At 37.8% G+C, this 13271-nt stretch overlaps 1 protein-coding gene across 6 annotated transcripts in view; it reads right to left on the bottom strand.

Annotated features, from left to right (window-relative positions):
• PIEZO2 (piezo type mechanosensitive ion channel component 2) overlaps positions 1 to 13271 on the bottom strand; it is a 298221-nt gene that overhangs the window by 109765 nt on the left and 175185 nt on the right. For all 6 annotated transcript variants that reach the window (XM_033512210.1, XM_033512211.1, XM_033512212.1 and 3 more), the window contains 2 exons: positions 6940 to 7150; positions 5678 to 5891 (listed from right to left, as the gene is read on the bottom strand). In XM_033512210.1, the coding sequence (XP_033368101.1) occupies positions 5678 to 5891; positions 6940 to 7150 (425 nt within the window). The remainder of the gene's footprint in view (positions 1 to 5677; positions 5892 to 6939; positions 7151 to 13271) is intronic.

The following is a 13271-nucleotide window of genomic DNA, read 5'->3' as shown; positions in this document are numbered from 1 at the left end:
TGCCCGCTTATTCCAAGGCTAGATTTGGCACTTGATGCAAGTCAAGTCATGGTGAGTGCTGACAGCTATGCCATGGGGATGGAACTGGGAAGGACTGCACTCCAGGTAAATGCTATTTACTATTTCCTCTCTTGCTTTTTCCTTGTCCAGCCTTTCATGATAAAGGGAGCCCAAATAAGGCCACCTCATACTTTAGAAAGAGATTACAATAGCAAGGATGATTGTTGTCTTTTGTCAACAGAGAGTGAACTTTCATTTCTAAGCTGTTAACAGAATCATTCACTTCCTTTGCAAAATATTTTTAAACAAATATAAAGAAGCTGAAGTTCTGAGAAAGCCTGTAGGCTAAATCATTCTAAGTAAAATTCAACATCCTAAAATGCGGTTCATTATAGAGCTAGAATGAAACTCAGCTGCAAATTTTTGTAAGAATAAGGTCAGATACCTAACATCTCTTCCTCAGAGAGAAACTGTGGCTCTCTATCCAAATCTGGTCATTGTAACCAACATGGGGGCTGGCCTGGTGTGTTTTGGGGCATGTTCTGCAAATGCAAAGTGTGCTTTTGCTGATAGAGGATGATGGCAACAGACAAGTGCAGTGCACTGTCTTTTCAAGGCAAGTATCCAAGGGTCTGGCCTGGATACTGGGCAGTGGTGTTCTGCTTCTCATCCATGATAAGAAGCCCCTAAAAATACCAGGCAGAGGGCATGAAAGCTACTGCAGCCAAAGGGCAGCTCAGTATAGGATACATAAATGAGCTTTAAATTCTCCATATTTTCAAACACTGGCTTGTGACCAAGTTAAAAGGCAACCCCAAAAACCTCAGCGTTTCCTACAAGGTTAAGAAAATTCTGCCTCTCAGAGGTGAGTCACCTTTGAGACAGGTGCCAAAGATGGTCTGGAGCAAGGATGAGAAGTGGCTGCAGCTCAGGTGAAACATGTTGCCCAGCTCTTGGCTCCACTGGAGCTACAGAAGCAGCAGCAGAGCAGGAGATCAATGCCTTGCCCTGCAGAGGTAATCAGTCAGCTACATCTCTATTTTGGCAATGTCTGCTCTCCTAATGGGATTTTATTTGCAAGTTTAGCCTCTAATTTAGAAAAAAAAATATTACAGCTGGATGTCCAACACTGATTTGACAACTCCAGGAACATTTTTGAGACAGTGCTTAAGCATTCATAACCCTGGTTGAACAGAATATTTGGGCTACAAAATCTGAACCTGTATCAAAGCTTCCAGGGAAGTCCAAATGAAGGATTTGGATTGGACTCTTCTCAGATTAATCTGAAAACAAACTGAATATCCTAAATCTACCATCTGTAGCAGATATCTTTTCTCCAAAAGTAAAATAATAATTTAAGCAGGCTTATTATTAGTTACTGTAAAACCTATTTTAAAAGTCCTACTAAATAGATTTATAGACAACTTTCAGATGAAAATTTCCCCTTGAACAAAACTCCTTAGATTAGACTTCTCAACTCATACTGCAGCAAAGCAATCAGTTGTGTAATTCCAAATTCCCATTCACTTAAGAAGGAGTGAAATAAGGTACGACTGTGAAGTGGATGACACTACCTGGACTCCCAGGTTTGTCTCATTTTGTAAGGGAGAGGCTTCCATAAATACAAACCAGTCATATTTGAACTATTTTGAACATTACTTGCCTGGAAACTACAGCAAGACAGGGCTAAACTTTAGGAAGGCACAAAGCTTTTAATGTACATTAGATTGCTGGATATTTACATTAATATTCTTATAAGCATAGTTTTAGACAGGAATAACTCTACTGACTCAGGACAAACCTCATGCCTCTGCACTGATTCTATTTCTTCATGTTGGCAAAGCCTTATCAGTTCCCCAATTACATTATTTTGCCAAAATAAACAATATCAGGAAGAAAGGAGGCAGCAATCTGAAAAATGGCAGACATATTACTGTGTATTTTTTCAGGCTGTGACACGGTGTACCTAATTTCTAAAGTCATTTTAGCTCATTGACTTGTTTTTACTAACCTGGGTGAAAAGAACTTTATGGTAGAAATATAATACTTTCTGAATTTTGCTTTATATGGATACCTCTTGTAATTTTCCCCCATCTTTGCAATATTTGCAATATTGCATCAATTTGCAATATTGATTTGCTGGCAGCATGCCTACCCCTGGCAGACCAACTCTATTCAGATTTTTCAGTACACTGTACCTTTTTCAATCTGCAGATCCCAGAGCTCGCTCCAGGGAATTTTGGTGTGTTTGTGTTTCTGCCACTTCTACCTGCACATCACAGATCCACACAGCCACAGCAGCAGAGGCAAAACTTCACAGGACAGCAATACCTCAAACTTCGTAGGACAGCAATACCTCAGTGTTCAGTAACATCACTCTGGCAAGTACTTAGGGCTATGTTATCATAATAGCCTATTCTTGTGGGGGAAGTACTTTGTTTGCACAATCCCATAAGGTTTTAGGGCAAAACATGTAATTCACCAGATTTCAGGTAATCCCTCCCAAGAAAACTGCTTTCCTCTGGTGACATTGTTCAGCCACTTCTTACAATCACAAATGGTGAATTTTGAGTTGAAGAGTTCTCAAAAGGAAGGAACAGATCAAGGATGATGAAAATCTTAGCTGAATAATACTGTTAACTTGAGAATTTTCTGGTTTGTTTGGGTGTAGTTTAACTTTATTTAGTCTGAAATCAATCGATACTCTGACAAGCTGAATGCATTACTATTCAGAGAAAACACATTTTTTATTGATCAGAGAAACCACTCGTACATTTCTTGTAAACTTGAGAACTCAAACCCGGAAAGGAGCTTTTTAAAACACCAGACTGACTTTCTACAGAGAGAAAAAATGTCCACCAGCAGCCCAACAGGAGCAGTTTTCACATCTTCCCTTTAAATTCAGGAGAGCTTATTCAGGGGATTGGACACTCAAATACAGGGAAATAAAAGTCCTTCTTTCATATGGAATCACATTTAGGTTGGAAAAGGCCTCTAATATCATTGAGTCCAACCATTAACCCAACACTGCCAAATCCATCACTAAACCATGTCCCTAAGTGTCATGTTTACAGATATTCTAAGTATCTCCAGGGATGGTGACTCTTTCCTTTCACCTCCTCCAGGGTGAGATCTTTCCTGAGCAGACAATGGCAGACAATTCTTCTGGTGCAGAAAGTTTTCCTAATGTCCAATCCAAATCTCCTCTGGTGGCACTTGAGATCATTTCCTCTTGTCCCGACAAGAGAGTGACAGCAGAAGCACCAACCCCCACCTCGCTACAACCTGTTTTTAGAGAGCCACAAGGTCATGGCTGAGCCTTTTTTTCTCCAGGCTTCTCCCCAGATCTTCTCCAGAACAGCTCTAGTTCCCTCAGACATTCCTCATAAGACTTCAGACCTTTCACCAGCTTTGTTGCCCTTCTCTAGGCATACTCCAGCACCTCAATGTCCTTCTTGTAGCAAGAATTTGGGGAATCAAATTCTTTTCTTGGCATATAATTTGCCCATGAAAGCCATGTACTAATATTAATGGGAACTCTGCATATTTAGCACATCTTCAAACCAAGATTGTACATAAAATAGCAAGGTATCGATTTTCTTCTAGGATGAAAAATGCTAAAATATTTTTTCTGCAGCATTCCAATACACGTCTCTCATTTTTCCTCCTCTAGCCACTGCTTATATATCAGCTTGACTCGATCACTAAAAATCATCAGTGGTTTTCTCACACTAGGATTTTCACTTCCAAGCTCTGATAACACCTGTCTTGATGCTCTTCAAAGACATCTCCATGAAAGCAGATCAAAGATCCACGATAAAAAGACCTGCAAATGAACAATGAATACTGCTCCTTCTGCTGCCATTGTGTGTACATTGTTGTTGTATATTCAAACATAATCTCCCACATAATTTAGAACATCAGTCCCTCACATGATTTCATGTGAAAAAGGAAGAGTACTCAACAGTACCAGCTCAAGAGAAAGTTTTCAGGAAGGTAACACCTTCTTTTTTAGTTACAAAAATGTCAGTACATACTCTGAAGTCCAATGCTGGGACTTTTTTAACCCTGACTCTGAAGGTGCTTTTCTTTTCTACACCAAGGCAGAGGCAACTTTCTTGCAGTTGATTTTTTCATTTCAAAAATGAATGACTAAGTTCAAGTGCCATATTTGTACTGAACAAAATTTTGTCATAAAATGAAGAATCATGTTATTTACAATAAAAGAAATTACTAATTGCAGACAATTATTTTGAAATTAAATTAATTGAAACAAATAAATTAATTAAAAATTAAAAGAAAAAATACTAAAATAAAAAAGGGATTTCACAAATTATTTATATGAAGAAAGTTTCACATATTGTAGCTAAATTGTATGAAGCACACATTTCTTCTCCTTGAGAAAATGTTATTGCTGAAGGCTGCTAAAAACTGTGAGTAGATATCCTCAAAGCCAAATGGTTGAGAATTTTGAAACCATTTTTATTTTCTTAATACACGGAGGAAATAAATTAAAAGGTTTAGGGAAATTGAGAGTATTTCATCTTCTTGGAATAGAAATCATCCATTCTGCTACCTCGACCTCTAGGTGGCACAAAAGAACCTAAACAAAGCAGATTTTTCTGATTTTTTTTAGGTAATGTTATGCCCTCCCAATCAGACTCCCAAACTCAACAATTCTAACATCACAGAACACATGTCTGTTAAGATGTATTAAATAAAATGTTAAAATAAGTACTAAAGTAACAGCTACTGTAGCTAGGCAGCTCAGTCTTACTGCTTTTAATAGTGCATTGAGAGATAAATAATTGATTCTTCCGCAGTACCTCTAATTTCCTTTCACCTTCAGCTTATAATAGCTAAAAGGAACAATCGGTTTACTAGAAATAAAGTTAATGTTCACATTTAGTTTAATGTAAGGATCACTACAGCAGTAAAAATACATACTATATAAACAAATTTGCAGTCATAATCCAGCAGAAAAAAATAGTAATGAACAAAATATATAATTTACTTCTTATTTTAGATTACAGTATGTAGAAAATTAAAACGTCAGTGAAATCACAGCCAGTCAATATTTTCTGCAGAAGCAACTAGAAATTCTGCTTTTTTACTTAAGTGAAGCAGTTGTTGGTATGGAGATCAGCATGTTCTATGTGATTCTATGTGACCATAGCAAATTTTTATATCAACCACTTAAGATGCACAGTACATGATGGACCCCAGCAGCCCTCAGCACACAAGAATGGCACCACAAAAGCATTTTGCTCCAGTTAAGACACCATGACATTAAACACCAGTGGATTAAATTTTCTTCTACAAAAACCCAAATGTGCATTTGCACACTTGCCCTTGTATCAATGTTGCCATCTATTTCCTTTATTTCCTGCATTGGCCAAATCATTTACACTCACATCTGAGGAACACTCTGAGCAAAACCAAAAGTCACATTCCCCTCCTAACCTGCTCCAGCTGTCTGCAATTACCCAGTCTGGACTTTCCCTACTCTATCATTCAAAATCATTCCTTCTTAAATGGTTTGACTCTTCCATGACTGAACAAGAAGGTATGTACAAAATTTGTTAAAGCATTATGTGGGAGGTTATTTGCATCAACATGTGGTAACAGCACATTGTGTCACATGCCCACAATTAAACAGGAAAAGAGTATCTCTCACCTGGCATAGAAATCTTTTGGTGGAACAACCTCCTGAAAGAACTGTAGCTGGTATAGATAAAGTCCGATTAAGTGTCCCGCACTGAATATGGCCATTAATACACACAGGCAGCTGAATATCAGCGGATCAAATGCTTGGCAACAGGACCACCATGTGCACAGGCCCAAAAACACAAAGAAATAAACAGCTGAGGTCAAAGATGGCACCATCATACCTGTAAAAATAAAAACATGGCGTGTTAGAGAAGTGTGGAAAATATCAGCATTTGTTAAACCTTAAGTTTGACAAGATGTGTATTAAAAAAATTAATCCAATCAGTTTTCTGCTAATTATTACAATTAGCTCTAAAGACTGCTATTAACTTTGAGACTAGAAGAGAAGGATCTCCTTTTTTTTAATTTTTTTTTTTAATTTGTTCAATTCACTTACGCCATATCTCAGCACTTACAACACAACATTCTCCAGACGAGAGAATTTTCTCTCTCATTTCCTCTGAGATGGAATTTTCTCTATGCAAATATGTTTCATAAAGCATGGAGAAAAACAGGAAGTGGCTGGAAGGGCAGATAATACTGCCTGAGACCTCTGGTGTATGAATATTAAGTATAAGGTGCTAAGGAGGCATGATGGATGAACAGTGAAAAGCCACCTCATACACATATTGAAATACCTTGACATATTAAAACAAAACGGATTCATTTATTGAAATGAAGATATTTACATAAAATCTACAGAATAATCAGTAAATGTTTGATTTTTTAAAGTTCTTAACTCCTAGAAATGTGTAATTTACATATGACAAACACTCTGCTGTCACACACATGTATATTGTTTCTGCTTTTGCACATGTAGCTCAGTATGCCAGTTGAGAAAATATCCACCTGGGGAAGGGGATGCTGCTGGTAGCTCCTTTTTACACTTAGAAGTGATGAAACCAAATCTATTCATTCACTTTAATATATATATATACACACAGAATATATATAGTTATTTATAATATGTCCCCCATTCACTGTTTAGTTATAAGAACAATTGTCAAAATCATAAACAGAATGACAGGGCCACACAGTATCAGTACAAAAAAATTAAGCAACTCAGCATATTCCAATACCTGCCAAAGAGTTAATTTAATAAAATCAGCAGCAATTTCTTTTCTCTTAAAAATTTCCATTGTTACTCCCGCAGGTGCCAAAGTGCTGAAAACTCATTTGTTAAACGCATAATCTAATGGGCTCCTGAGGAAATTTTTCAAACACACCAACCTGCTGAACCAAGTAAAATTGTAACAACAACTTTTCCAGTGGTGATTATCATATTGCCAATAAACTCCCTCAGTTTGGACGCTAGGAAGGCAATTCTACGCAGCAGTTTTAATTTCATGGTCTCCTCAAATTCTGCTTCTCCACAGTCATCATCATCCAGATCTTCTTCATACATCAAGGCATCATCTGGCTCTAATTTTTCTCTTACAGCCTAAAGGAGAAGGAAGGAAAGAAAAAAGGAATTTGAAACTAAAACCCATGCATATATTATTTAACAATGAAGTCTTCTTACAGTCTTTGACTACGCCAAGTAGTGAGATCTAAGAAAGATGTACTAAAGCTAGAGATGTACATTGATGGCTCCAACATCAGAATTGTCTCAAAAGAAAAGGACGTTAAGGGTGGTCTCTGGGAAAGGCTGCATTCCTCCCACATGTGCACAACAGTCTGCTTGCTCATAAACATATGAAATTTGGTTTGATTAGTTCAGCATTCTTAGATAAGCATCTTGCTATCTAATATCTTTTAAACTGCTCTTTGCCTCAAAGGCTTCAGTTATAAGCTCCAACAAGAGCAACCCCCGGTTGATATTGCTCAATGGATCTCACTTTCCAAGCCTGTTTTTCATCAACCTTTTCTCTAAATGCAAAACCTGGAATAGGGCAAGTAGGAGTGATCTGGAACAGGGCAACAAGGGCTGAAATGAATGGACAGAAACTCATTGGCTACTAAAGGGCAGTTTGGGAGAGAAGAAATGGACTAAGGAGAGGCTTGGGGAGGGAATGAGAAATGTGGAGATCAAGTGATGGTGTAAGAAAAGGTGAAAATGTGAGCAGGAGAGACACAGTGAAAGCTTGAGTGATCTACCACAATTTAGCAGGGGTAATGAGACCAGTGACCTAGAACTACACAGTGGAAAAAATAAGGAAATGTGGAAAGGCCCCTCATACTTGAGCAGTTTGGATTTGGCAGTGGTCTTCACCATCAAGCCTCCATGGTATCTTGGAGACCAGGAGATATACACAACTATTGAATGATGCAGACTAAATCATCAACCCACAGTGAGAATCTGTAGGATTAGCAAGAGGCCCACACAAAGATACAATTTATGGAAAAATAAGTCATTCATGGAAATGTAGGGGCATATTAAAAAATAAAAAAATAAAAAAAAATAAGAGTTTTGAGCCAGGTTCTCATTTGGTTTAATATAGAATAGCTTTTTTGGCACTAACTTAGACTTGTATTAGCTAACACTAGTTCTGGCCAAACCGTATCTGTGTGTGTAAAAGTCAAAAAGAGAGATTATTGGTATTTTTCATCAGAATAGTTGTTTTATATTTATTGGTGACCTTTGGCAGAAAAGAATCCACAATAACAGATAAGACTGCAGTAGGAACAGATGAACCCTCAGTCAACTTAACCAAATTCTTCTGTACCATAACATTATGTGGATTTCCAAAAGAACAAAATTCCCTGTAGATGCCTTCACTCCTTCATTTCATATCTAAGTTTGTTGCCAGCTTTCTCCTCTTACTTCAGAGCATTAACATTGTTGTGAATGCCCAGGGAAGCAAACAAGCAAACAAGCAAACCCCCAGACAAACCTGCTTATTCTAAAGAGTCTCTGTTTTACAGACAATGAAATATGTAATAAATACAGGAGGGCTGATCTGAGCAATCTTAATTTCTCTTGGATTTATTCAGCTATTTCACTAGCAATACATATTTTACATGGGCTACGGTAGAATTTTAATTGCTTTCTTAATGTCACCATTCACCTATACAGCTCTCAAAATATAAATTATTAGCTCCTTATGTAAAATAATAGAGAGATGGCAGCCCAAATGTGCAGTCATCACATTTCAAGCCATGCAGCACAAAGAGGCATTCTGTCTGTTCATTGCTGCTGCTCATATCTGAGCTCCTATCCCAAGGATAGGAAACATTAAATATTCAGAAACAACTCTGACAGTAGGCACAGCGGTACTTTCTGCCCTAACTTCTGCTGTTTCAGTGAGAAAGTTAAACAAGGACAAACATTACAATCCTTTTTGCTTGTGTCACAAATACTAGATTAACATGTTCTTCACCTTGTCCTTTAGGGTGCAATCCTGCTGCTCCTGGACTGGTTCTGGTGCTCTGTGCCTTGAGCTTAACACAACCGGTGAACAGTGGAACCTCCAATAGCACCGATACGCCAAAGAAAGAGAATGAGTGGGACTGATGGGCATTTAAAGGGTATGAAATGGCACACTAATCACACAAATCTACACACATGGATCTGTGTGAAGGAGACCCTGTTTCTTCAGCTTGTGCCTTCAGGTTGCTGAGGACAGTATGCATTAAAACATCGACTCACTTAAAAATTGTATAGGAATCACTTAAAAATAAATAAATAACTTCATGGAAGGCCATCAGGATTCATCTCTCTTTGAATACTATGTTAAACATGAAGAGAGGATTCATATATTTATTACAGCTTAAAATTATACATTAATTATACATAGAACTGGAACAGGAAATAAAAGTCTGAAGAATCACAAAAGAAATTAAAAAAAATATTCTCCAAACAAGCAGAAAATGTTCTTGTGGGGAAAATGAAAATAATCAAAATATTTTTCAGTATAAATTGGAGGAAAACACACAATATCTTCAGAGAATAAAATAAAAAGGAGGACACAGAGGTAAAAAAAAACCACACAAAAACATTGCAGTGAAAGGTGGGACTTAATACCCTTTTCTGTCTCTCATTCCTACCTTCCTTCCTACCCTCAGGTGTAAAATGCCCAAATTCATACTGCTATCTCCTCAAAATGGATCTTTGGATTTTCTGTCATTTCTAGAACCATATTTTTTTAACTTTACTAGGCTATTTAATCTTACTTCATTGATCTAAAGAACATTTAAGCTATATTTTGCCTTGAGAGTTAAGCATTAATAATCTAGTCCTGACATGTATGACACAGCACAACCATGGAGAAGCACCAGGGAAGAGGATATTTCTATGGATATAAATGAAGCTGAGAAGGAGGTGATGGTCCAAAGTTTCCATGGACTGAGGCTTATAAACTTTAAGTACAGCTAAAAGCTTCAAAGTCAACGAGTTACCAAAGAAGTTCACATTTCTAGGTTTTTAGTTTTTATTTAGATATGAAAATATGAATTCCAAGTTCAGCAAGAAAATTAAGACGTCACAAACATTCACAGGAAATGCAGAACAACCTACTTCTGGTGTTATTGAAGTCATTGGATGTTGGAAAGAAAACTTCAGCTCTCTGAACCTCAGGAAATACCAAACTGATTTCCCAAGTTTTCCCTCTAAAACGGCAAAAGTCTGTTGGGAGTTGGAGTTCTTCAACCGCTCTCCTCAGTTTAAGACAAGCTGGCAAATTGGATTATCAACAACAACCGTAATATGGAGTCCCAGAAGCTTTTTCAGGACAGATGCATGTTGGCTTGCAGCTTTTCAGGGCAGCCAGAATTATAAATTATATGGCTGTGCAAGAATTGCCTGGTTTTGTGACACAGTTGATGATTATGTCAGCAAAGACTATGACAGCTAAACAGCTCTAGGTTTGATTTTACTTTCTTTTTTTTTAAAAAAAAGAAATATATCTGTTTTTAACTCACTATCCAGGATGAAAGGCCATTTTCCTTTGCAGAAGCAGATGAAAGGCCATGTTCCAGTGTATGTCAAAAAGACAAACTTTGGATTCCCTACTCTCATATTCACTTCCCTCTAACTGGATCATCTGGGCTGGCTTTCCATTTTCTCACATTGAGCACTTCAAATTGCAGAAGGCAGGCAAACATTGAACAGTTTTCACATTCAACATGGTGATAATGTGCTTGTTGTTTTAACACTTTCTGATGATTAAAAAGCTATACAAGTATGCACTCATCACAGAACACCATTACTCCAGTCAGACTGCTTTGCAAAGCTCTTTTTTACTATGTGGATTAGTCTAAAGCTACAAACCCGTGCTACATAGGCTACAGTTAGAAAAATACTTTTACTTCCATAATAAATTACCTATTATGCAATTACAGGATCCCTGTGGATGCTGATTAAATCAAATAAACTTCTCCATTCAAGGAGTATAGAGCATTTGTGAAGCCATAAACATGTGTTTCCATGACCCTTGCTCTGCAGAGCAGGGCCCCAGGACTTTTTATAAACAAACTAAATGCAGTTTAGGTTTTTTAGCAATCATGTGGAAGTCCCTGGAGTATTTATTGTACAACACTTTTTTAAACTGCCAAATTGAGATAGAGAACAGGCAAGGAAACAGTGCAGCTCCTGTGGCAGCTATGGCAGCTACTATTGTGGCCAGGGCCAGAATGTCCATTAGCTACTTTGGGGGCTGCTTTTTCAACATCCAACTTTAAAATGTTTCATCTGGTACAGTATAAACACTACTGCACAGAGATATCCTCTAGTCCTAGAGTTGTATTTACTAACAGGAAGCCTTAACTCTAACCTAAACTTCATTTTTGCTTCAGAGCAACCCTTGCTTTGCACCTACTTTTAATAGTATTGTGCCTGTAAACACAAATTTTCTCATTTACTGACTTTTCAATTCTAGAGGGGACACAAATTAAACCGTTCAAAAATTCAAATACTGACAGCAACAAAATTTAACTGGCCAGAATTATTGCAACTAAGGGGGATGCAAGCCTCATAACTCCCACCCCTATGAATACTTTGCAGTAATTATTGGGACCCCTCAGGCATACACTGCTAAGCTCATAAGACAAGTTCCTATGGGGGTTCAAATGCTTCTTCCTTACACCTGGCTCATAAATATTGTAAAAATAGCCTCTTTTCAGTATTTTGACATTTCCTCCCAGCCAGTATCAGGAAACAAACAGAGGAGAGTGGGAATGCTACACTTTTCTAGCTGCAGCATTCCAGACCTCAGCACAGACTTCTAACCCCTGCTGCTGATAGCCACACCACATTCTCTCAAGTGGGCTGGACTGTCTACATGCTGCCCCATAGTTTGTGTGCCCTGGGACTCACAGTCACACCATCCTGTTGACACTGCCTCTGTAAAATTGTGATTCTCTCAAGATATCACCAGCTAGAACTACTTCTTTACCTCTAATCAGAGATTTTTATTCCATACCTGTAATAGAGGAACACAGATAGAATTTATTAGACATTAAGTCTGTTAAAGGCATTAGGCCCCAGTTTCTGGACTTCTCATTTCAAAAAGCCCCTGTAATGAGCAGCTTGGTTTGGGAATGATCTGAGAAAAGCTAAGTGATTCAGTTATACCAGCAGAACAAGAGAAATAGACTCCCTATCTCTCTCCTCTCACACTTAGTTCAATTGCCTCCATAGTCACTTAGCTACTCCATTCAACCTATCATAACATGACTGAGTTCCCCACTAATTTTGCTCTAAGAACCCTCTTCCCCCCCTTAAAAAAAGATCTTCAGCCTTTATCTTTAAATATAATATAGTTGCAGTAGTAGGAAGAATTAATTACTTACCTGCTTTTAGAAGCAGCACATACATAAGTGCATATAGAAGAAATAATCAAAATAACACAATATTACTTAGACAGACACAGCTGTGAGCACAAAAGCTGGAAAAGAAATTGAGCTGCTACTTCTTTCACCATCAAAGGAACTGCAAGCCCTTAATGTGATATAAGTGACTGTAGTTTTAACCTGCGGTCAATACTAAACCATGTTAACACAATCATTTATTGAATTTTCAATTTGGCAAGAAAGCATAGAACTCCACTGCTGTTCTGAAAGCATCAGCATGTGAGAAGCTGATGTCCTTGCTTTTCCTGCCACGGAATAGACTCAAACATTTCCTCATAAACAACTCCCACATGTCATTGAACTTGATTCCTACAGAAATGGGGCTGCTCAGCAAGAGCCTTCTTTAAGGTCATCTTGTGTGAGGTACATAGGGTCTACAGAGAGCCAGAGGGGAACATCAGGCTGCCCACACATGGGGTGGGCATGGAGAGGTAGCTGCAGGCTGGAAGAGAAGAAAGAAACTATATGACTTCAGGAGAGGACCCTGAGAAATGAGCTGAATTAATCAAGTGTGGGACTGCAGTGAACATTTTGGAATGTGTGACATTAATGAGACAGGTGCATCTTGGAATTTAAGCCATTTATTTTCATAATTTATATTACTCATCTGAATCGCTGAAAAGAAAATCCTAAATTAAGTCATATAGATCTTACTGAAAAATTTTATCACTGGTACATCTTAAGTGTGCTAAAGCTTGGATTAAAGACCTACACAGAAAGATAATTGTAGATCAGAAGTAATGTTCAGTGTGTTTGCAGTATTTTATAGTAAT

The sequence above is a fragment of the Parus major genome, chromosome 2 (assembly GCF_001522545.3).
Source record: "Parus major isolate Abel chromosome 2, Parus_major1.1, whole genome shotgun sequence".
Classification (NCBI taxonomy): domain Eukaryota; kingdom Metazoa; phylum Chordata; class Aves; order Passeriformes; family Paridae; genus Parus; species Parus major.
This window is presented reverse-complemented; position numbering and strand designations above follow the sequence as displayed.